Source organism: Prionailurus viverrinus, chromosome A3 (genome assembly GCF_022837055.1).
Source record: "Prionailurus viverrinus isolate Anna chromosome A3, UM_Priviv_1.0, whole genome shotgun sequence".
NCBI lineage: Eukaryota > Metazoa > Chordata > Mammalia > Carnivora > Felidae > Prionailurus > Prionailurus viverrinus.
In genome coordinates this window covers 62,741,014-62,764,407 of record NC_062563.1, presented here as the reverse complement: position 1 = coordinate 62,764,407, position 23,394 = coordinate 62,741,014, and the positions used below count along the sequence as shown (strand labels likewise).

Genomic DNA, 23,394 nt, shown 5'->3' with positions numbered 1-23,394 from the left:
CAGGTGCCCCAAAGGTTGTTTTTTTTTTTTTTTTTCAGCCTATAGATGTCCAGTTGCTCTGGCACCAGTTGTTGAAAAGGCATTCCTCTATTAAGTTTTTTTTTTGCACCTTTGTCAAAAATCAGTTGGGCATATTTCTATGTCTGCATTGTCTGTTCTGTTCCATTCACTGATCTGTCTCTGTCACTCCATTAATTCCACAGTCATGATTACCATAGCTTTATATTCAGTCTTGAAGTCAGGTAGACCAGTTCCTCCCACTTTATTTTTCAAAGATGTTTTAGCTATGAGTTTCTAAGTAATCTTATCTACAAAAAAATCTTGCTGGGATTTTTGGTAGGAGCTGCATTAAACCTGTACGTCAATTTGGGGAGAATTGACATCTTTACTAGGTCTCATCTTCCAATCCACGAACAAGGTAGGTCTCCATTTATTTTAACTCTCCTTTAATTTTGTTCATCAGTGTGTTGAAGTTTTCAGCATACAAGTCCTTAAATGTTTTATTAGATTTACACCTAAGTACTACTATTTTCATTTTTAAAAGCAATTTTTAAGTGGAACTGTGTTAAGTTTCATGTCCACGTAGTCATTGCTAATATGCAGAAATAGGCCTTTGTATGTTTGTTTTAGATCTTGAGATCCTGAACTCCTTTATTCTAGGTGATTTTTTTTGTAGATCCTTAAGGGTTTCCTACATAGAGAGGTGTGTCATCTGCATCATAGTGGTGATACCTGGGTCCTACCCCAGAGAGAATTTAACTTGCTTGGACATCAAGACCTTTTTTTTTTTTTTTTTTTTTTGAGAAAAAGTCGGGGAGGGACAGAGGGAGAGGACCTTAAGCAGGACTGTGACCTGAGCCGAAATTAAGAGTCAGAAGCTAACCAGGAACCCCTGGACATCAGGACTTTTTAAAACCTTCCCTCGTGATTGTGGTAAGCAGCCAAGTCTGAGAGCCAGTGCTCTTGGAACTTGCCCATCAGTGAGTGAGTGAGTGAGTGATGCCTTGAGCACACAAGCCAAGTGCCTGGACTCCCCACTCTGCACTTGGGAGCCCATCTTGCTGTCAGGCCAGTATGGTTAACAGGCTTGAGCTTTGCTGCTGAGGAAGACAAGGCCTTGGACCTAATGAACTGGCCCCTCCCAGTCCAGAACAGACAAGTAGGCTGTGATGGATAGTCAACCAGTTTTAATGAACAAAAAATATTGATGCGTATAAAATGGTGTTTTGTCTGTCAAGTAAGGGTCCCCATTTTCTAGATGGGGGGTCGTCTTCTCCATGGACTTGAATACCTATTTCTCATATGGCTCTGGCACCTGGGCGAACTGTCCTTACAGTTCACCACAGGGCAGGGGCTGTCCGTGAGAAGGGAAGGTGTGTGGCCCCCGGTGGGAGCTCTAGTCGCTTTTTCACATCCTAAGAATAGCCTTGTGCTTGGCCCGAGAAGGCCACCAATGTTAGACTAGAAAGAACTGCAAAATGGATGTCAATACAGGTACCTTATGTATGTGAGGGAGGCTGACCCTTCATCTTAAAGCTGGGGCCTCAACTTGTAGTTCTCCATTTAGGGCAAAGTTCCTTAAAATTCATTTTCTGCCAGTTCAGGACCCAGCCCTGCCAGCAGTACGGGTCTGCGCCAGTGCGCCATGGAGCGGAAAAGGCAGTGAAAGGAAGGGACCTTCAGGAGAGCTCGTGGGAAGCTGGGTCCTAAATCTGCCACCACTTAGCAGAGGAGGGAAAGCAGCAGGTGTGCTCCTCACTCTCCTCTGCTTCCCCTCCAGGGCTGAGCCACCAGCTCCTCGATGTCCCGCCTCAGTGGTGGGAGAAAGCAAAGCAGGTGCAGCTGCAAGGTTCAGGCTCAAGCTCTAGTGCCAGGGCGATGTTGCCTGAGGCAAAGTAAGTAGGGTTACGGGCCACCACCCCAAAAGCTGGGTGGGCCACAAGCAATCCCCAGCTCCCAGGCACTTCACCCTTACCAGAGGCGCCACCAGCTGGTCAACTAGAGAGCGGCAGGCAGGCTGACCAAAGCCCTGAGGCAGTAGGCACAAAGTTTCCCTAAAATAAACATCAGCTCTAGCTCCTCAGTCTTAGGGCTTCTGAGGCAACCAGGTTGGTACTGGACTTCTGCAGTGGGGCCTCAAACCTATTGAGCGTCCCCTCCAGACTGCCAGACCCACCTCCAGAATCCCTAAGGCCAAAGTTGTCTAGAGCCACTCCACATGCTATCAGGGTTGCTGCTGATAGGAATGGAATTCCCCAGAGAAACCCCTGCCCCAGGGCAGCCACAAGCCATGTACTGAATCCCTGCCCCCCTCTCCCTCGCGGAGGGAGGGACACAGTCTCCCAGACTGAGGATCAGGGGACACCAAGGACACCTAGTACCCAACCCTGGGCAGCTCAAGGTTTAGGACTTATTTTTCGCTCCATCCTGGATTCCCACTCTCCCTACACTGTTCCTCATCTGGACCCACTTTGTTCCCTGCTTCCCTGTGGTCCTCTGCGTCAGCCCTTCCTAGCTGGTGCCCTGGCAGGAAACAAGTCAGCCAGGGAGGCCTGCTTTATTCACCTGCTGGCCTCAGTGCTGCTGCTCAGTCCTGTTAGGACTGGCCTGAGGAAGCAGTCCCAGGACAGAGGAATAAGGACTGAGGTGAGACCCACAGAGGGGTGCAGATGACAAGACATAAGGATGGGAGGTAAAGGGGATGGAATGGTGGCTGTGAAGTGACCCTGCAGGTCTGCTGTCACTAGTACCGGGTGCGGGGATGCCCAACATGGGCCTGCAGAGCTTCCCGGATGCCCCGCTGCCAGTCTCGTGCTAGCTGCACCGGGGTCACTGAGGCCTAGGAACAAGGATACTGGATCAGTCCCCTTCTCCTTAAGAGCTCCACCCACACTTCTCAGGCCAGGGCCTCAGCCCTGCTCATACTCACCACATTTTGCACGCCCAGCTTGGCTCCATAGAGCAGCAGTACCTTCATGGCTTTGTAGTGGCCATGCCGCACAGCCTCGTGTAGAGCTGTGTCCCCTTCCTGTTGAGAAGGGGGATGTTATCCTCCCGACCTCCCCATCTTTGGAAGGTTCAAGTTGGCAAGTGCTGTCCTCGAGCTCTGGCTCTCTCAGTCACTGTTCCCGGGTGGAGCTGACCCAAGCCCAAAAGGCCCAGCACCTTACCTTATCCTGTGCGTCAATGTGGGCTCCACATGCAATGAGATGCTCCAGGCAGTCACAGTGTTTCGTGCGCACGGCCACATGCAGGGGGGTGCTCCAGATCTAAGGGAGTGGATGAGAATCTGTCTGCTCCAAGTGGTGAGGCCTCATCGCAACCCCAAAAGGCTGTGCTTTCGCTTCTCCACAAATAGCCTGAGCTCTTGTGCACTCTTGGGTCTTCTCTTTAGCAGACCACCCCACAGCAGTGCACCCCTCACCTTGTCCCGGGCGTTGACCTGGGCTCCCTGGTTAAGCAGCTGTTTGAGGATGTCCAGGTGTCCTCCACGGCAGGCCCAGAACACAGGTGTCCTGTCCAGCTACAAAATAAAAGCATCAATGTACTGACGTGCTGTGTGCAAGGCAGGGTGTCTGCTGTGAGGGTGGGCCTTCCCAGTTCTCACCAAGTCGCGAGCATCCACAGTGGCACCTGCCTCCAACAGCTTGTTCACGAGCTGGCTGTGACCCTTCAAACAGGCCCAGTGCAAGGCTGTGCGGTGCAGCTGGGGGTAGAGACAGGAGATGAGGCAGAGGGAGCATGGCCACCCCTTTAAGGCCCTGCCCCGGGTCCTATTCCCAGTATTGGGTTCCTTGAACAGATGTGCCTGCTGCCTGATCACACCAAGGGCCCTTCCCTCCTGGCTCAGGAGGCAACTCGTGCCCCATAAAGCAGAAAAGGCCTGCAGTTTCATAGGCCAGAACTAAAACACCCTGGAGACAGCACCCCTGCAGCCGCTGACACTGCAGTCTGATTCACCCCACTCTCACTACCTTGTCATGGGCATTAGGGTCCCCTCCATCTGTCAGGTACTTGTCAATCAGGGTCTCCTGGTTCTCAGCAGCTGCCTTCAGGAACATCTCCAGGTCCACAGACTCCAGCTGGGCCTGGGGCTGCAGCTGGATAAGTTGAAGGAGACCAAATCATTTCCCAAAACCACAGGCCTCTGGGGCCCTACCACTCTAGCCAAGCGGGCCCCTAAGAGCTGGCTAAAGACTATCATTGGCTGGTGGCTTGTACAAATCAAGAGTTTCTTAATCTTTTTTTTCCTTTTACCTTTTACTTATTTTGGGAGAGCACACAAGCAGGAGGGGGCAAAGAGAGAGGGAGAGAGAATCCCAAGCAGGTTCTGCACTGTCAGCATGAAGCCTGATGCGGGGCTTGAACTCATGAACGGTGAGGTTGCGACTGAAGCCAAAACCGGTGGTCGGATGCTTAACTAAGCCACCCAGGTGCCCCCAAATCAGAGATTCTTAAAAACCCACCCCCCAGGAGATTCTGACTGACTAGGCACCTATTATGCCCATTATAGGTTGCCTTGCCCCCCACCCCCTAAGTTTATATGCTAAAATCTCAACCCCAGGACCTTAGCATGTGGCCTTATTTGGAAATAAGCAGCTGGAATTAGTTAAAGTCACACTGGAATAAAGTGGGCCCTAATCCAATATGAGTGGTGTCCTTAATGAAAGGGGACATGTGGACACAGCATGCACGTGGGGAGAGTGCCATGTGAACTCAGGCAGACACTGGTTGGGGTGATGTACCCGCAAGCCAGGGAACACCAAAGCTAGCCACCAAGCCCCGGGAGCTAGAAGGCTGGTAGGGATAGACTTTCCCCCACAGCCCTCACAAGGAACCAACCCAACCCTGCTGACACTTTGATCTCAGACTTCTAGCCTCCAGAACTGGGAAAATAACCTTCTGTTGTTTAAGCCACCCTGTGTGTGGTCCCCCAGCAAACAAGTAGGGGGCTGTGTGCCCTCCAAAATGGATTTCATTCAGCTTGGCAGGCCCTGGCGGTGAGCTGGTGGCTGGCAGCATCCACTCTTCCCCAAGCCCTCCCAGGGGGACAGGAAGCACTTCCTCACAAACTCTGGCCCCAGGTATGCACTCTCCTTCCACCCCGACTCCTCACTTACCTTAACCGTGGGCTCAGGTGCCCTAGGGGGGACTCTGCGTTTCAGTCGTTTTCTCCGTCTTTGAACCAAGTTTTCCAAGTCAGCCAGAGTCTCCAGATTCAGTCTGGAGTTGTTCAATCTCTCAAGCTGGGGCACAAGACCAGACCACACCAGTAGTCAGCCTTGGTCATGGAAGCCTCGGGGTCAGGCTCCTGGCTGGGCTCACTCTGTCTCCCACCCACCGGAGGGACCCCAGCCGCCTGAGGCCCTCACTGCTGACCCTTGGCGTTGGCACCTGCTGGGCCCCCAGCACTGCTCACTTTCTTCTTCTTCTCTTCTTCGAGTTTCCACTGCTCCCGGGCCACGGCCTCTTGGGCTCCCAGCCTCCAGGCTCTGGGCCCGCCTCCACAATCAGCAACGCCATGTCCACATCCCAATGCTTTCCTTTCAACTCTTTCTCCACATACCTGTAGGAGCAGGATAAGGATAAACACTCAGAAAAATGAAGAGTCCTTAGAAGACAGCAGTGCAGTACAGGGATCCTGGGAAGAGCAGACCTACAGAGATTAGTGTTGTGGACGTCAGGGTGGTCTGACCCTTCGCAGTTTCCTGGTGCTCTGCTGGCATGCTCCCTGCCACCCGTGGATGTTGGCTCTCACCTACTATAGTGTTGCCTGGGGCCCAGGATAACTGCCGCCTACCCTGTCCTGTCAGCAGGACACAGGGTCAGGGGCGTGACGCCACATCTATTTATACTGCTGGGCTTGTGTCCAGGTATGCTCAGGGTAGGTGACACCTCAGCTTCCCTCCTGGGCCATCGTCCTTACATTCCTACCAGACCACACCATACTGCCATCTAACCCCGTGCTCAGAAGGACAGAGGACATGCCTCATGGGTAAAATTGTGAACTCCTGGGTTTAAATCTTGGCTCTTGTGAAGTTCTGTTTCTTCATCACTAGAATGGGGGTAACACTAGCAATTAGCTCACGAGGCTGAGGAGGAAACTAAGTACTGGGACTCTGCTGGGGCAGAACCCACCATATCATGATCTGTTCTTATCCCCCGCACCCGCTGGGGGTTCAAGAGCTGGGGAGCACTGAGGAATAAGGATACTGGGGGAGAGGGGAAACGGGATGACAGATGGCAGAGCCTAGGGCTCCCAGCATGCAGAACTAACTAGTAAACGCTGGCAACCTAACTTTCCTCAAGCCCTGCAACCCACTTCCCAGCAGAGGCTGCACTGGGCTGGGCCCGCCAAAGCACTGGCCTGCAGAGGAGCTTACTGGGCAACCTGAGTCCTGGGCCTCCCGTGCCTTGCCTCACCAAAACAGACAACCCTAAGTGTCACTGGTGTCACCGCTTCTCTCACTGCCTGGGAACTCGAGAGCACCCTTCCTCTACCCCAAGCAAGGCAGCCAGACCCTCTGGACCATTTCCAGAGTGATGGTTATCCTAGCAGCTGAACTAAACCCACACCCCAGCTACACTCATGTCTTCCAAAGTAACCTACCACTTCCAATTTCTCTTTTACCATCACAGTCCAGAGGAAAACTCACTAAACTTGAGGGCTGTCACATCTGCCATCACTCAGCATCTTCCCATTGCTTCCCTCTCTCGCTACCTCACAGAACTGGGCTGCCACACCAGAAAACCACCGCATATTTCTGCTCCTAAAACCTGATCCTTAGACCACAGAAGCTGCCTGCCCTCCTTTAGCTGGACCTCCTCGTTCTGCCGAGCTAGCCTGCAGTCTAGACAATCGCCTGGCCTCCCTCCCCTCTGCCCCTTGTTCTTACCAACTGCTGGATGCTGATGACATCCATGGTCCCCCCTGCTCTTCACACCCCCAGTGAGAGGAGCTGAGTGGCTCAGCCCTTTTATAGAGAGCTAGCTCCTGGGGGCAGGGCAGGCCAGAGGCTTTTGCCTGGGCCAGATAGCTCAGTGGTTCTGTAACACTGACCAAAATACCAGTGTGGGCGTATAGCCCGCTGAAGGCAGCAGGAACTGCTTTCTGCTGAGTCAGGTGCACTCTCAGACACCCAGTCTCCTGCACCTGCTCAGGAGTGGTCCAACCAATAAACGGATGCAGGGGTGCTTGGGCCACTAGAGAAGAGTTAAGCGTGATCCTCCATGTTGCTGCAGGTCTAGCTGCCTGAGATCCTAAAAAACCCAGCCAGCCTGTCCTAAGCAAAAGGAGGCCAGAATCCTAGAGGATATCTCCGGAAGGACAGCCCTAAGAGGCTGACCTCTGCATCAGGAATCCTCATGGCATCTACAGGAGGAAATCAGGCTTCAAGCGACCTCCCACTCCCAGTTTCAAGACTGCCCTCCCTACTCTTGCTGGTTTTTTTCCCCAGGTGGCCCTCACTTCTCCCTTATAGTTCCTGTTTCTTCTCCCTCACCACTCTGAGAGTCAGTGTTTTAAATTATACCACCACCAGGGGCCAAGTCCAGCCTGTCATCAGCACCTCATGCCTCTTGAAAAGCCAAGTCCCACACATGCAGGTCCCCTACCCAACGCCCTCCTGGCAGGGAGCATGCCTTTCCACATGGAAGCTGAACTGAGATCCGCTCCAGGTCCAAGTACGGAATGTCAACCATTAATCCAGTCACAAAGCAATCTGTCTCAAGCCACCAAAGTCAAACTTCCTAATTCTCTTTAAGATGCCAAGCATGCCCTTCACCCAGCTGTGCCTTGAATTCTGCTTTGACCTTTGAAAGGAAATCTGATAGGTAGTAAATAAGATTCCAGAATTGGAGCTACATGAGTAGAGATGACCTGAACCAGAGGGAGGGAAGAACTACAGGTCAAGGACAGCCCAAGGCCCCAAAGGGCTGGGAATGGTTCCACCCACAGCTGGCTTCTTGGTAAATACATTCAAGTTTTGAAACTTAGGGAACCTGGAGGTTTTTAAAGAAACTTGGTCCTTATGTACCAGGGGTTTTTGTCTAGGGTGATTTCTTGCCTTTGAGAATGCAAAGGGGGAGTTACCTAGAGTGAGGGTAAGTAAGATAAGACAAGATGTCAGTTCTGGACTCAATTGTCTGCCACTGACTCAAACTCTCACCAGTAAAACTAGTTTCTTCCACATGAAATTAACTGGTATGAACTCTTACCAAGAAATTACTCCTTATAAAAAACTGGAAGATAAACAAAACTCAAGATGCACTTGATGAACCACTCTTGCCACAGTGGCCCAGGCGATACCATGTGTACCGGTGTTGTATATATCCTGACTCTTTTCCTCTATGTCTTGTGGATGTACAGTCATGTTTTTATAGCCACGTTTTAAGAGACATCACACTGTGATCCCAACTCAGCACACTTTCCACATTAGCCTACACTGCACTCTGCTACACTTCCCCCAAATGACACGTCCCAGAATTTAATCATTGCCCTAACAGAGAGAATTTAGCTTGTCTCCCTCCCTTCCTTTTTTTTTTTTAAATTACACTACATGCTCCAATGCACAACTCTGTAAACGTCTCTGTAAGTAAACTTCTTTGTATTTATGGATATTTCTCTAAGTAGCTACAGAGAAATCAAATTATTGGCCCTACTCACTTAAGTTTTGATATTGTCAAACTGCCGTCTACAGCAGGTGTACCAATTTCCATGAGCAGATACCAACAAAGTGATAGTAAGAAAGAAAAAAACCACAATATTAATATCCAGAATATACAAACTCCTATGAATCAATCAAAGGAAGAAAGTCTTTAAATAGGCAATAGGTATGGACAGGAAGTTCAGAGAAAACAGGTGGTCAACTTCACTGATAATCAGCAATGCAAAATAAAGCAAGAACACTTTTAATCTAGCAGATTGTTAAAACTAATGCAAGTTGAGGAAGTGGGTCCTCCAAATACACTGCTTGCAATGTGCCCAGCACACTCTCTAGTGCTCTCCATAGATTCATTCATTGAATCTCCGCAAGGCCCTTAAGGCAGGCCGTATTATAGTCATCCTCACCTTACAGATGAGGAAGCCGGGACAGATGGGTGGAGTGACTTTTTCCAAGGGCACTCAGCCAGAAAGTGGCTTTTGTCATCTATTCCGTGGTTTCTTCTAATACTTACATAATTCTGTTTTTATACTTACGTCTTTACTTGAAATTTATTTTTGAACATGGGATGAGGTAAGGACACAACTTTATTTTTTCCAAGGGATAGATGTTTCCACATGAACTAATTTAGAATATGATCATCTGTCCAGGCGTAAGCACTTACAGCCCCACGAGATCTACTCCCTCACTTCCACAGTGGCCAGAATGGGGCTCTTCAGGCCTTAGTTTCCCACCCTGCAGCATGGATGCTGACCAAGGCAGGGGATGGGAGGGCTAGTCTGTGTACCCTTGCATGGCAGCCTAAGACAGCAGAAGGGTGGCAGTTCAGCTGGCCAGCAGGTCCCGTAGGTCACTGTCGCAGGGCAGCAGGTCACATGCCAGTCGTGCCTTTCGATCCCGGACAGCTTTCAGGGCTGGGCTGTGTTGCAACAGGAGAGAGCAAATGTCCACGTGACCCTTCTCAGCAGCCTGTGGAGAGACAGACCTGAATCAAGAGCCATACCCTCACTGGGCCCTGCCCTTTCATGATCCACTTCTGGGAATTTCTTGGTCCTAAAAAAGGTCTTGTGAAAAGAGAGACACTGGCTGTTTGAGTAGATTTCCCCTAATTCCTACCAAATCCCAACAACTTGCATAAAGATTGGTGGAATTCTCTAGTGCTATTCTGGCAGTTAGCTTGAGTTTTTCTCTCTTGTGTCCTTTGCTCAGTGGCCATTCTTCTCTCTCCAGGCCTGCACATTAACAACAAATATAGAACCTTAGATCTGAGTGTCTTTTACAAATGTACAAGGGCGCCGGGCACCATGGGTACAACCTATACCAGACACAGCCTCTGCCCTCTGGGACCTTTCAGATGAGCAGAGAAAAATGGGCTCAGGTTCTCAGCTTTCTCCTCTGCCTCTTTTTAACTTAACTCCCCCAGAGGAGAGAGTTAAAGTGACTTCTACAGATTAGTTTATTCAGTGTTCACAATAACCTTCAAAGACAGGAACTATCATTATTCCCATTTTACAGATGGCTTATACAAGTGACTTGTCCAAGGTCACAGAGCCAGTGTGGCAGCCTAGGGACTCTAAACCAGGTCCATCTGACCGCCAAGTCTCAACTCTTAACGACTGTGTTATACCACTTGAATTCCCTGCTCCTCCCAACAGACAGACTGATGTACCTAGGGGCTTTTGAGGGGTGTAAAAATTAATAATAGCAGCAAATACGGTCTGTAATTTGAATCCAGATCTTTATTTAGCAGGTCCTCTTGAGAAATACAGACCCAAGGTTCTCAATTTTGTTGCCTCAATTCAGGCAGTGGTATGTTGTGTGCAGTTGTGAGATGCATTCCAAAGAATTTTTTCAAAAAAAGGACCAAAGTTTTCAAGTAGCTTATTTTTTGAAAAAGAAAAAACAATTCCTATTCCTCACACATGTGCATCCCCTGAATGAGAGAAAAAGGCAGGATACACGCTGAAAAGGCCTCACGCTGTGGGGAACACCAGCCAGCAATATCTGCGGCAGTGTCCTGCCCATACAAACCCTCCATGGGAGTTACAACAAAATGAGCAACACCAGTTTAGACCATTAAGAAATAAGCAATCTGCCTCTCCAACTGGCAAAATAAAACAACATCCGGTTGTTCACTCAGCACATATTCATTGGGCACCTAGGCCAAGAGCTGGGGCTACAACAGTAAACAAGATCAAGTCTTAGCTATCTCTAGGGACAGAGACAGAATTCAAAGGAATTTCAAGGAGAAAAGTTAGGGAAGTCAAGTGCAGGGTGCTTCTGCACATCAGTTGGATGAGCTGCCCACGTCTAAGGAACAGGAAGGCTCTCTGAGGGTGTAATGTAGACGCTGAGATCCAGAAGGAAAGACAGAAACAAGCCAGATGAAAACTGGGAGAGGAGAGGCATCCAGAAGGGGATAGCTTGATATGTAAGGCCCTGGAGTGTCACCATAATAGGGTCAAGAAACTGAGCCTGAGGGGCGACTGGGTGGCTCAGTTGGTTAAGCATCCGACTGTTGATTTCAGTTCAGGTCAGGATTTCACACTTTGTGAGATCCAGCCCCATGTCAGGCTCCACACTGAGCATGCAGCCTGCTTAGAATTCTCTCTCTGCCCCTCCTGTGCTTGCACGTACTCTCTGTCAAAATAAATAAATAAACATTAAAAAAAGAGAGAGAGAAAAGAAACTGGGCATCAGTGTTAAGAGACAAGGGGATGGGAGCTCAAGACGGGCACCTGGCTAACTCAGTCAGAAGAGCATGCAACTCTTGATCTTGGGGTGGTGAGTTCAAGTCTCATGTTGGGTGTAGAGATTACTTAAATAATTAAACTTAAAAAAAAAAAAAGATAAACTGGAGGAAAGGTTGATATTTTCCCTTGAAGTGCATGCAAGTGTAATATATCTGAAAATCATTGGATGATGAAATATTCACATCTGGTTTCCTAAAAATTAAGTTGATCTTTGAGACAGCAACCTCCACACCAATTTTTTTATTGTGGTAAAAACATTTCACGTGAGACCTACCTTCTTAATTAACTGATTTGTGATTTTTAAGTAATCTCTATACCCAACATGGGGCTCAATCCCACAACTCCAAGATCATGGGTCACCTGCTCTCCTGCCTGAACCAGCAAGGCACCCCGAGATCTACCTTAAGAAAGTAATTAGTTTTGGAAATTGTTTTTTTCATATTTACTTATTTATCTTGAAAGAGAGCGAGCGAGCAAGCGAGCACCTGCGCAAGTGGGAGAGGGACAGAAAGAGAGGGAGAGAGAGAATCCCAAGCAGGTTCTGCACTCTCAGTGTAGAGCCCCACACGGGGCTCAATCTCACAAACCATGAGACCTGAGCTGAAATCAAGAGTCGGATGCTTAACTAAGCCACGAGGGCACCCCGGTGCCCTTTTAAGTAGGCCAGGACCAATGTGGGGCTTGAACTCAAAATCCTGAGATCAAGTCACATGCTCTACTGACTGGGACAGCCAGGCACCCCACCCTTCTCAACAAATTTAAAGTGTACCACACAGTACAGCCAACTACAGGCACAGTACAGATCCGTAGAACTTAATCAACTTGCCCAAGTGAAACTATTACCAGTTCAACAGCAACTCCCTCCCCCCACCCCTGCCCCTGGAAACCACCATTCTACTCTCTGCTTCTAGGTTTGAGTATTTTATATATAGGAAAACCTCGTTTTGCTGCACTTTGCTTTACTGAGCTATGCAGGTACTGTGGGTTTTGTTTGTTTTTATAAACTGAAGGTCTATGGCAACCCTGCATCGAGCAGGGTTTTCCCAATAGCACTTGGTCACTTCCTATCTGTTATATTTTCATACTTCCTGAAATTTTCAAACTTTTTCATTATTATTGTGTTTGTTACGCTGATCTGTGATTTTTTTTAATTCACAGAGCATTTTATTTTTTAATTTTATTTTATTTTTCTGGGGTTTTATTTATTTAACTTGATCCAAGTTAGTTAGCATACAGTGCAACAATGATTTCAGGAGTAGATTCCTTAATGCCTCTTACCTATTTAGCCCATCCCCCCTCCCACAACCCCTCCAGTAACCCTCTGTTTGTTCTCCATATTTAAGAGTCTCTTATGTATTGTCCCCCTCCCTGTTTTTATATTATTTTTGCTTCCCTTCCCTTGTGTTCATCTGTTCTGTGTCTTAAAGTCCTCATATGAGTGAAGTCATATGATTTTTGTCTTTCTCTAATTTCCCTTAGCCTAATACCCTCTAGTTCCATCCATGCTGTTGCAAATGGCAAGAGTTCATTCTTTTTTATTGCCAAGTAATACTCCATTGTATGTATGTATGTATGTATGTATGTGTGTGTGTAAACACACACACACACATACATATCACATCTTCTTTATCCATTCATCCATCGATGGACATTTGGGCTCTTTCCATACTTTGGCTATTGTTGATAGTGCTGCTATAAACATTTGGGTGCATGTGCTCCTTCGAAACAGCATACCTGTATCCCTTGGATACATACCTAGTAGTGCAATTGCTGGGTCATAGGGTAGTTCTATTTTTAACTTTTTAAGGAACCTCCATACTGTCTTCCAGAGTGGCTGCACCAGTTTGCATTCCCACCAACAGTGCAAAAGAGATCCTCTCTCTCTGCATCCTCGCCAACATCTGTTGTTGCCTGAGTTGTTAATGTTAGCCATTCTGACAGGTGTGAGGTATCTCGTGGTTTTGGTTTGTATTTCCCTGATGATGAGGGATGTTGAGCATTTTTTCATGTGTCAGTTGGCCATCTGGATGTCTTCTTTGGAGAAGTGTCTATTCATGTCTTTTGCCCATTTCTTCACTGGATTATTTGTGTTTTGGGTGTTTATTTGGTAAGTTCTTTATAGATTTTGGATACTAACCCTTTATCTGATATGTTGTTTGCAAATATCTTCTCCCATTCCATCGGGTGCCTTTTAGTTTTGCTGATTGTTTCCTTCCCTGTGCAGAAACTTTTTATTTTGATGAGGTCCCAATAGTTCATTTTTGCTTTTGTTTCCTTTGCCTCTGGAAATGTGCTGAGTAAGAAGTTGCTGCAGCCAAGATCAAAGAGATTTTTGCCTGCTTTCTCCTCAAGGATTATGATGGCTTCCTGTCTTACATTTAGGTCTTTCATCCACTTTGAGTTTATGTTTGTGTATGGTGTAAGAAAGTAGTCCAGGTTCATTCTTCTGCATGTCACTATCCAGTTTTCCCAACACCACTTGCTGAAGAGACTGTCTTTATTCCATTGGATACTCTTTCCTGCTTTGTCAAAGATTAGTTGGCCATACATTTGTGAGTCCATTTCTGGGTTCTCTATTCTGTTCCATTGATCTGAGTGTCTGTTCTTATGCCAGTACCATACTGTCTGCATGATTACAGCTTTGTAGTATAGCTTGAAGTCTGGAACTGTGATGCCTCCTACTTTGATTTTCTTTTTCAAGATTGCTTTGGCTATTCAGGGTCTTTTCTAGTTCCATATGATCTGTGATCACTAATCTCTGAGGTTACTACTATAATTATTTTGGGATGCCATGACCCACACCCATATGAGATACTGAACTTAATAAATGTGTATGTTCTGACTGCTACACTGACTGGTTCCCCAGTCTTTCTCTTCCTCATGCTTCCCTATTCTTTGAAACACAATAATATTGAAATTAAGTCAATTAACAACCTTACAATGGCCTCTCAGTGCTCAAGTGAAAGGAAGAGTCAATCAATGTGGCAAACTTCATTGTCGTCCTAGTTTAAGAAACTGCCGTGATCCAGTGCTTCAGCAGCCACTACCCTGACCACCCTGATACCCGGAGCAGGCATTAACATTGAGGTAAGACCCTCTACCAGTACAAAGACTACAACTTGCTGAAAGGTCAGATGATGGTTAGCATTTTTTAGCAATAAAGTATTTTTATTTTTTATTTAAAAAAAATTTTTTTTTAACGTTTATTCATTTTTGAGAGACAGAGAGAGAGCATGAGTGGGGACGGGGCAGAGAGAGGGAGACACAGAATCCGAAGCAAGCTCTAGGCTCCGAGCTGTCAGCACAGAGCCCAACGGGGGGCTCAAACTCACAAACTGCAAGGTCATGACCTGAGCTGAAGTCGGACGCTCAACTGACTGAGCCACCCAGGTGCCCCAGCAATGAAGTATTTTTAAATTAAGGTACATACATTTTTTTTGACATAATGCTAGCATACACTAAATATACTATAGTATAAACATAACTTTTATATACACTGGGAAACCAAAAAAATTCCTTTGACTTGACTTATTATGTGGTGTACGTTATGCCTATACCTCATATAAGACGTATCATGAAGTATATAAAAAAACAAAAACAGGGGCGCCTGGGTGGCTCAGTGGTTAAACATCCGACTCCAGCTCAGGTCGTGATCTTGCAGATCGTTGAGTTCAAGCCCCGCATCAGGCCCTGTGCTGATAGCTCAGAGCCTGGACCCTGCTTCAGATTCTGTGTCTCCCTCTCTCTCTGCCCCTCCCTCGCTCTCTCTCAAAAATAAACATTACCCCTACTACAATTTTTTTTTAATGTATCTACTAGTGTCTGTATCAAAGTGTTACCCCTGCTCCCATCATATATTTTTTTAAAAAATAACATGTACTGGGATGTCTGGGTGGCTCAGTCAGTTAAATGTCTGACTTGGGCTCAGGTCATGATATCAAGGTTTGTGAGTTCGAACTCCACATCGGGCTCTGTGCTGACAGCTTAGAGCTGGGAGTCTGTTTCAGATTCTGTGTCTTCCTCCCTTCCTGTCCCTCCCCCACTTGCACTCTCTCAAAACTCTCTAAATAAATAAACATTAAAAAATAATTATAACATGTATTATTCAACAGTCAGGTGTAAAAAATAAATAAAAATAAGAACTCTATCTTTGCTGACCTAACATTTCAAGGCTACTGTACTTAAACAAGCACCTTCCTCTCATGCTTCTGGAGTCCAGATTGCTTGCTGTGGACTTGCTGACCCCTAGCTGTCTCTGTTACTGCCTGGGGAGGCAGAGTAGAGTGTGTGGAGGAGAAACACTGGCTGCTAAAATAAAACCCTCCTAGAGAAAGCTCATCAATGTGTCTTGTCTTCTAATGGCTGAGAACTTGCCACACTACATGCTAGAGGGAACTGAAAGTTGTCTGTGATTGCAGAGCCCCCTTTGAGACATGTCTCTAATATGAAGAGTGAACACAAATTTTTGGTGGACAGGAAAAGTGTCTGCCACAGGTTCTGATGGTAAGTCATGCGGTCAACTACTTAAATGTTTCTGTTTTACAATTTAGGGGCATCTGGGTGGCTCAGTCGGTTGAGTGTCCGACTTTGGCTCAGGTCATAATCTCACAGTTTGTGAATTCAAGCCCCGCATCTGTACTTCAGATCTTCTGTCCCCCTCTCTCTGCCCCTCCCCTGCTCACTCTCAAAAATAAACAAACATTTTAAAAATAATAAAATAAAACTTCACATCCAGAATTATGTTTTGTAGGCTACAATTCAAAAATATTCTTTTATAAAAAAATGTTTATTTATTTTGAGAGAGAAAGAGTGCGTGCAGTAGAGCAGGGGAGAGGCAGACAGAGAGGGAGACAGAGAATCCCAAAGTGGCTCCACAGAGCCCAACACAGGGCTCAATCTCATGAACTATGAGATCATGACCTGAGCCGAAACCAAGAGTCTTGAGTCCAAGTGCTCAACTGACTGAGCCACCCTGGTGCCCTCCAAAATATTCTTTACTGTGTGTTGGTTGTTTAAATAAATAAATATATAAGGAAGGAAGGAAGGAAGGAAGGAAGGAAGGAAGGAAGGAAGGGAAAGAAAGAAAGAAAGAAAGAAAGAAAGAAAGAAAGAAAGAAAGAAAAAGAAAGGAAAAGAGAAGAGAAGAAGAAAAGATAAACTGGAGAAAGAGGCAGGGGCTAACCCCAGACAGCCTTGTAAAGCAGCTTAAGGCCTTGAAGGCCTCTAAGGTGTGGCATGATCAGAATTAATTTAAAAACCATCACTCTGGGAGAAAACCAAGTGGAGCCGAGAGAAGAATAAATGTATACACATAGGCCATAAACATGCATAAACCATTTCTCAAATATGCATAAGAAATCAGTAACAGTGATGCCTTGAGGGAGGTGCCCTAGAAGATCGACGAACCAGGCATCAGGGTGGAAGGGAATCATTTTCCAGCTGCACTGTTTTGTACTCTTCAAACTCTTCACCATGTGTAGGTATTTCTGGTCAGAAGGTTAATTAAGCAATCACTCTGGTTATAGTATGGAAAGTGGGCTACAGGGACAGGTAAGAGTAGGTGTAAGCTTCATTCAACTTTTTTTTTTTTTTAAAGATTTTTAAGTAATCTCTACACGCAATGTAAGGCACAAACTCACAACTCCAAATCAAGAGTCATATGCTCTACTGACTGAGCCAGCCAGGGGCTGCCCCTAAAGTAGGTGTGAGCTTCAGAAAACTAACTTCATGGAAAAGCATTCATGGCATATCACTAAAGGAAAGAAAAAAAAAATGATGCCATACATTTAATTCTAGTTTACATGCACAGGAAAAATGCCAGATACGTTAATCCTAAAGTGATGACTGGTAAGCACTGGCATTATAAGTGATTTGCATTTTCCCTTTTCTGCTTTCCCCATGTTTTCTACAGCAAATATGTTATAACTTTTATAATGACAAAAACCAAGTTTTTGAAGGGGGGAAGGGAGCATACCTTATGCAAACTGGTCATGCCATCGTCATCTACCAACCTGGGGTTGGACCCATGAGACAGCAGGAGCCGTGCAATTTCAGTGTGCCCACAGTAGCTTGCCCGGTGCAGAGCAGTGGCGCCCCCATGGGTTTGGGCATCACACTTAGCCCCACTTTCCAGCAGGAACTGGCATACAGCATAGTGCCCATTGCGGCTGGCATAGTGCTGCAGGGAAAAGAGACCAAGTTCAGACAGCAGAGCCCAGGCAGGCAATGAGGGTGGTGGAGGGGTGAGAGCATGGGCTCAGGAGCAAGAGGACGATCTCCATCAGCTATATGACCTGGGCAAGCTTCTAAATTTCTAGCATCAGTTTCCTCAACAGGCAAATGAGGATAATAATTATTCCTATGTCACAGAACTGTTAGGAAAATGAAATTAAATAATTGATGTAAAGCACTTTAACACTAATTAAAAAAAAAAACAAAAAAAACAGGTTCACCTGATGCTTAAAACAGAAAACCTGCTAGGAGAGAAGAAAGGGCAGGAGTAAAGGCGACATAACCCCCTTCCCCACAGGGAGCACGTATCCCACGTGAAAGCTTCTCCCTCCTCTGACCCTGTGTTCCTCCCCAGCTCACCAGAGCAGTGTAGCCAGCTGAGTCAGGCTGGCTAGGGTCTGTTGCCTTCTGGATTAAATATTTCACTCGACCTAGGTCTCCATTCAGGGCTGCTGACCAGATTCCTGTGGAAAGACAACCAAAGTGCTGGATAATGTTGAATGACTGGAGACTTTTAGCGCTTCCTTTACCTCTTGATCTCCATTTTCTCACCTATAAAATGGGGGATTTATTCATTCAACAGATGATATTAACTGAGATCTCCTCTGTGCCAAGGGCTGTCCTAGGAGGTGGTGACGTAGCCGTGGACAAGATAGACAAAGGGCTGGGGTGCCTGGGTGGCTGTCAGTTAAGCATCTGACTTTGGCTCATGTCGTGATCTCGTGGTTCGTGGGTTCGAGCCCCATGTCAGGCTTTGTGCTGACAACTCAGAGCCTGGAATCTGCTTCGGATTCTGTGTCTCCCTTTCTCTCTGCCCTTCCCCCACTCTCTCAAAAATAAATAAACGTTAAAAAAAAAAAAGATAAGGGGCTTTGTCTAATCAGGATAGAATTGAGCAGACACAGAAATCCCTTCTTCAAACCACTTCAAATACACAAATGTTGGATAAGGTAATGTTTAAAATATTTGAATACACAGGCAAATTTAAAAGCAAGAGAAGGCCATTACCAGCTGCCAGAACAAGGTGAAAACCACAGCCAAAGTGGTGAGCAGGTACTGAGTCTGCAGAATCCCAAAAGTCCTTGTAACTAGACATAGATAATTAAAAAAAAATTTTTAATGTTTATTTTTGAAAGAGAGTGTGAGAAGGTGAGGGGCAGAGAGAGAGAGAGAGAGAGAGAGAGAGAATCCAAAGCAGGCTCCAGGCTCTGAGCTGTCAGCACAGAGCCCGATGCAGTCTCGAACCCATGAACCGCAGGATCATGACCTGAGTCGAAGTCAGCACTTAACCAACTGAGCCACCCAGGTGTCCCTGCACATGCATCTTAGAGGCTTTGGCTGGAACAACTGGGCAGGGTCTGCATCAAAGGCTGCAGGCCATGTGTATGGCAGGGAATAGATACAGCAAGGTTCTGTGCACAAAGCTGGGGGGCAGGAAGTACCATGTCATGGATGAACTGGGACTGGAAAATCTCTACTTTCCTGGTCTGAATACCAGCAAGAAGCAAGCTGCCAGGCACAGGCACTTCACTCATTCCGCAAATATTTACTGAATACTTACTATGTATCTCGCACTCTTCTGGGCATTAGGGATCAGCCAAGAATTAAAGATCCCTGATCTCCAGTGCTCCCCTTGCCCTGCAAATTTTAGTCTTATGGAGGTTACATTCTAATTATAGGAGACAAACAGGAAAAAAATAAGTCAGGTGGTACTAAGACCTATGAAGAAAAATAAAGCAGAGAAGGGATATGAGCACTGGTCACAGATGGCATCTTTGATAAGGTGACATCTGAATATAAACTTAAAGGAAATGAGAAAAGGCACCATTTCAATAGGTGTTAGAAGACAGCACAGGCAGAAGAAACCTAAAAAAAATCAAGCAACTTGGAGATGTGGGACCTATATTTATTTATACCCCTTAGGGAGCAGAACCCCCAAGCTAAGAGTACGTCATAATCTGGATCTGTAATAAAAATGGACCCAGACAAGTGAATGTTATAAGGGCTGCACAGAGGCAACTTAAAAAAAAAAAAATGTTTTATACCTCCAGAAGCCAACAGAGGTATGTGGATAATCTCTTACAAAACAGGACATCCCACCGCTCAGCCTATGAGCTCAAAAATTAGAAGCTGTAAAACAAGAAGCAATCCACTGCCATGTGAGACAGTCAGCAAATACAACAAATGGAAAAATGTGTGCTTTAAAAATCAGCCATAACAACACAATCTAAAAGACTTTAAAACAACATTTAGGGGTGCCTGGATGGCTCAGTTGAGCATCCGACTTAAGCTCAGGTCATGATCTCACAGTTCATGCATTTGAGTCCCATGTTGGGCTATGCGCTGACAGCACAGAGCCTGCTTCAGAGTCTGTCTCCCTCTCTCTGCCCCTCGCTCGCTTGTGCTCACTCTCTCTCTCAAAAATAAACATTAAAATTTTCTTTAAAAAATAAAACAACATTTAATGTGTTCACAAAGATGAAGGAATAGAATCCACAAATCAACAGAACGTTAGGGGTAAAAAAAGAACAAGGAGATCTAAGACAAAAGTCAGGGGCACCTGGCTGGCTCGGCTGGTTGAGCATGTGACTCTTGATCTTGGGGTCATGAATCTGAGTCCCAGGTCGGTTTTAGAGATTACTTAAAAAAAAAAAAAGTCAGTAAATTAAAAAATAGAATCACTGAAATAAAACAACAACAACAACAGATGGTTGGACAGTACTGCAGACCCAGCTGGAGAGAGAATGAGTGACTTGGAAATCACCCAGAATGCAGAATGGTAAAGACAAAAATATTAAAAAGAGATAAAGAAACATAGAAGACTGTACCAACATGTGTCTAATAGGAGTTTAAAAAAGAGAAACTGGACAGAATAGGAGAGGAAATGTCTGAAGAGATATCATCTAAGAATTATTCTGAAGTAGGGGTGCCTGGGTGGGTCAGTTGGTTAAGCGTTTGATTTCAGCTCAGGTCATGATTTCACAGTTCATGGGTTCAAGCCTCGCATTGGGCTCTGTGTTGACAGCTGGGAGCCTGGAGCCTGCTTCGGATTCTGTGTCTCCTGCTCTCTCTGCCCCTCCCTCACTCACACTCTGTCTGTCTCTCTCTCTCAAAAATAACTAAGCATAAAAAAAGAGAGAATTATTCTCAAGTAAAGGCAACCATGAGTTCTCAGATGAAAACCACATTAAATCCGAAGGAGAACTGATCAAAACAAATCTACCATGGTGAAATGACCAAACATCAAGAATAAAGAGAACATTTAAGTTACCAAAAAAGAAAAAATCACCAGTCATGGTAGAGTAACAAGCAGATTATCAGCTAAATTCTTAACAACAGTAGCAGACAAAAGAAGATAAAGGAAAAATATTTTCAAAGGTTTGAGGGATAAAAAAAAAATAACTGTCAACGTAGAATTTTATAACAGTCGAGAGAGAGAGAGAGAGAGAGAGAGAAATGAATGAATGAATGTTGGAGAAGCATACTCACTGAAAAAACTTTAAAGGATATACTCCAGGAAACGGGAAAATAAACCCAGAAAGTAGATATGAAGAAAAAGAATCCACACAAGAAAACAGACAAGGATCTTTCCCATGTGTGGGAAATAGATAATAAATAAGTAAACAAAGTAATGTCAGGTTGTGAAAACTGCTTTAATGAAAGTAATGTAATATATCAGAGTAACCTGGAGGGTAAGGGGCCCTACTTTGGATAGGGCAAGGTTTCTTTCTCAATAGCAGCACAATTGGCATTTTATACCAGATAATTCTTCGCTATGAGGAACTGTCCTGTGCACTGTAGGATGTACACCAACATCCCTGGTCTCTACCTACAAGATGCCATAGCACCCTCCCAGTAACACCTGAAATTGTCTCCAGACATTGCCAAAGACCATTTGGGATCAGAACTGCCCCCAGCTGAGAACTACTAGAATGGGGTGTTCAGGGTGGGTCTTTCTGAGGTGACATTTGACCTGAGACCAGAGAGAAAAGCATTAGCTAGCCCGATGTTGCAGGAAGTTCATTCCAAGGAGCTGGGACAGCAAGTACAATGGCCTTAAGTCAGAAAGAGACCTTGCATGTCTGAGAAACCAAAATTGAGCCCAGTGTAACTGAAGTGCAGTGACTGGGGAAAGAAAAGGATGAGGAATAAAATGAGGGCAGAGAAGTAGAACGGGCAGGGATTAGATCAGTTTGTAGGCCATGGAAGGAATCTGAATTTTATTCTAAGAGCAATGAAATCACCTGATTTAATACCTTCAAAAAGTTACTCTGGCCTCTATGTAGAGAAGAAAACACCATAGGAGGTCAGGAGTGGAAGCAGGAAGGCCCATGAGGGAATTGCTTCAGTAGCCCAGAGAGTGGCAGAAGTGGAGGGAAGTAAGCAGATGCAAGAGTCACTTAATAGTTGGGTCAGAATGCATATAAAGCAGTAGCATCTACCCAACAATTGAGGACAGTGTTATTACTGAATAAGCTGCCTCTGCACAGAGGGATAATACACAGCTTCCCAAGAAAAGAGGACATTTTTTTTCAGCGTTACTGTGTTCCTTACTGGCGATACGATCTCCTTACAGTCTGGGGTAAAATAGTTACTTCTCAGGTCCCAAAGGGAGAGGTAACATCACCTGCGCTGAGGGCCGTGTGTGCCATATCTAAAGCCTACAGGATCTGACACACTAGGGCTCACACCTGAGATCAGAACGTTAGTTCTCTTCGCAGCGCAGCCCCCTCTGAAGCTCCGTGCCCTCCGGGTAGCTGCAATACCCCGAGCTGCTGATTCTGCCGCCCGGCGCCCCAGACACCCGAGGGGCCCCGAGTCTCTAGGGGGCGCACCAGCTGAGACGGGCTCCGCCCCACCACTTGGGAAGGTAACAAAACCAGGGCCTCAGTTTCCCAACCTGCACACGAGACGAAGTTTCTAGTGGCGGAGCCCCTGCCAGGTGCCTGGTGGGATCTCACTGACGCGGGGGCTGGGAGCCCACTGCCCCCCTGGGCTCCCACCCGGCTCGCTGCGGCCCTCGGGGTCCCGCTTCTCGGCCATCTCCTTGTGCCGCGACCTGGAGACAGCGGGGAGCCTCACCCCTGTCGAAGTCCATCTCCTCCAGCGTCTGTTGCACACCGGACGCCACACCCGGATGAGAGCAGCACGGGCTATCGGCGCAGGGCCGCGGCGCCGCCATGCCAGCCTTGGCGCCCGCCCCCGCCCCCCGCCGGTTGTGCGCACGCGCGGCCGCAGCGGGTGGGCGGAGCGGACGCAGCAGAGGCAGCACCAGCTCTGGGATCCGCCCCTCGGCGGCCGAAGATTTCCTCGGAGGCCGACCCAGCTGGGCTTTAGCTCGGGAATCAATGGAAGCGGCGGGGCGGGGCTTATGGCGCACCACCGCGCTCCGAGGCGGCCGCGCGAGGGCGTCCCAGGCTAAGCGGAGTGCGGAGGCCGCAGCGTAGGATTCCCTCGCCCCGCCCCCCCCCCCCCCCCTCCACCTCCGGGCGGATGGCGCCGGAGCCCCCGGCTTCGTAGGTTGCAGGGACGCAGCGGGCGGGTGCGGCCGCTTGTCAGAGCCTGGCCCTCCAGGTTCTGTGTGCCACCGGTTTCTCCAGGGCAGGAGTCGCCGGTCGCGCCCCAAGGTCTTCGTCCTGTCTTTCCACAACCCCTCAAGGCCCAGTGACCTCGCTTCCTCCTCCTTCTTCACGTGCCTCCTGCCCATTTCTTGGAAGACCCCGTAGGAGGAAGGGGGTCACTTGTCC

General features: G+C 47.0%; 1 protein-coding gene across 6 annotated transcripts; it reads right to left on the bottom strand.

The window, feature by feature from the left end:
* Nucleotides 1–1,170: 1,170 nt before the first annotated feature.
* LOC125161848 (ankyrin repeat domain-containing protein 39) lies at nt 1,171–22,855 on the bottom strand. 6 transcript variants are annotated; one of them, XM_047852041.1, is made up of 9 exons: nt 9,200–9,480; nt 5,380–5,566; nt 5,121–5,246; nt 3,975–4,100; nt 3,608–3,706; nt 3,425–3,523; nt 3,171–3,269; nt 2,930–3,028; nt 1,171–2,839 (listed from the first exon to the last, which is right to left on the bottom strand). In XM_047852041.1, exons 4-9 carry the CDS (start codon nt 4,059–4,061, stop codon nt 2,744–2,746), a joined length of 579 nt encoding a protein of 192 aa, XP_047707997.1. In that variant the 5' UTR covers nt 4,062–4,100; nt 5,121–5,246; nt 5,380–5,566; nt 9,200–9,480; the 3' UTR covers nt 1,171–2,743. The 6 variants fall into 6 exon arrangements, 5 of the variants coding, with proteins under 5 accessions (XP_047707997.1, XP_047707994.1, XP_047707996.1 ...); XM_047852038.1 differs by having other exon boundaries at nt 5,380–9,480; XM_047852040.1 differs by having other exon boundaries at nt 5,395–9,480.
* Between the last annotated feature and the right edge of the window lie 539 nt (nt 22,856–23,394).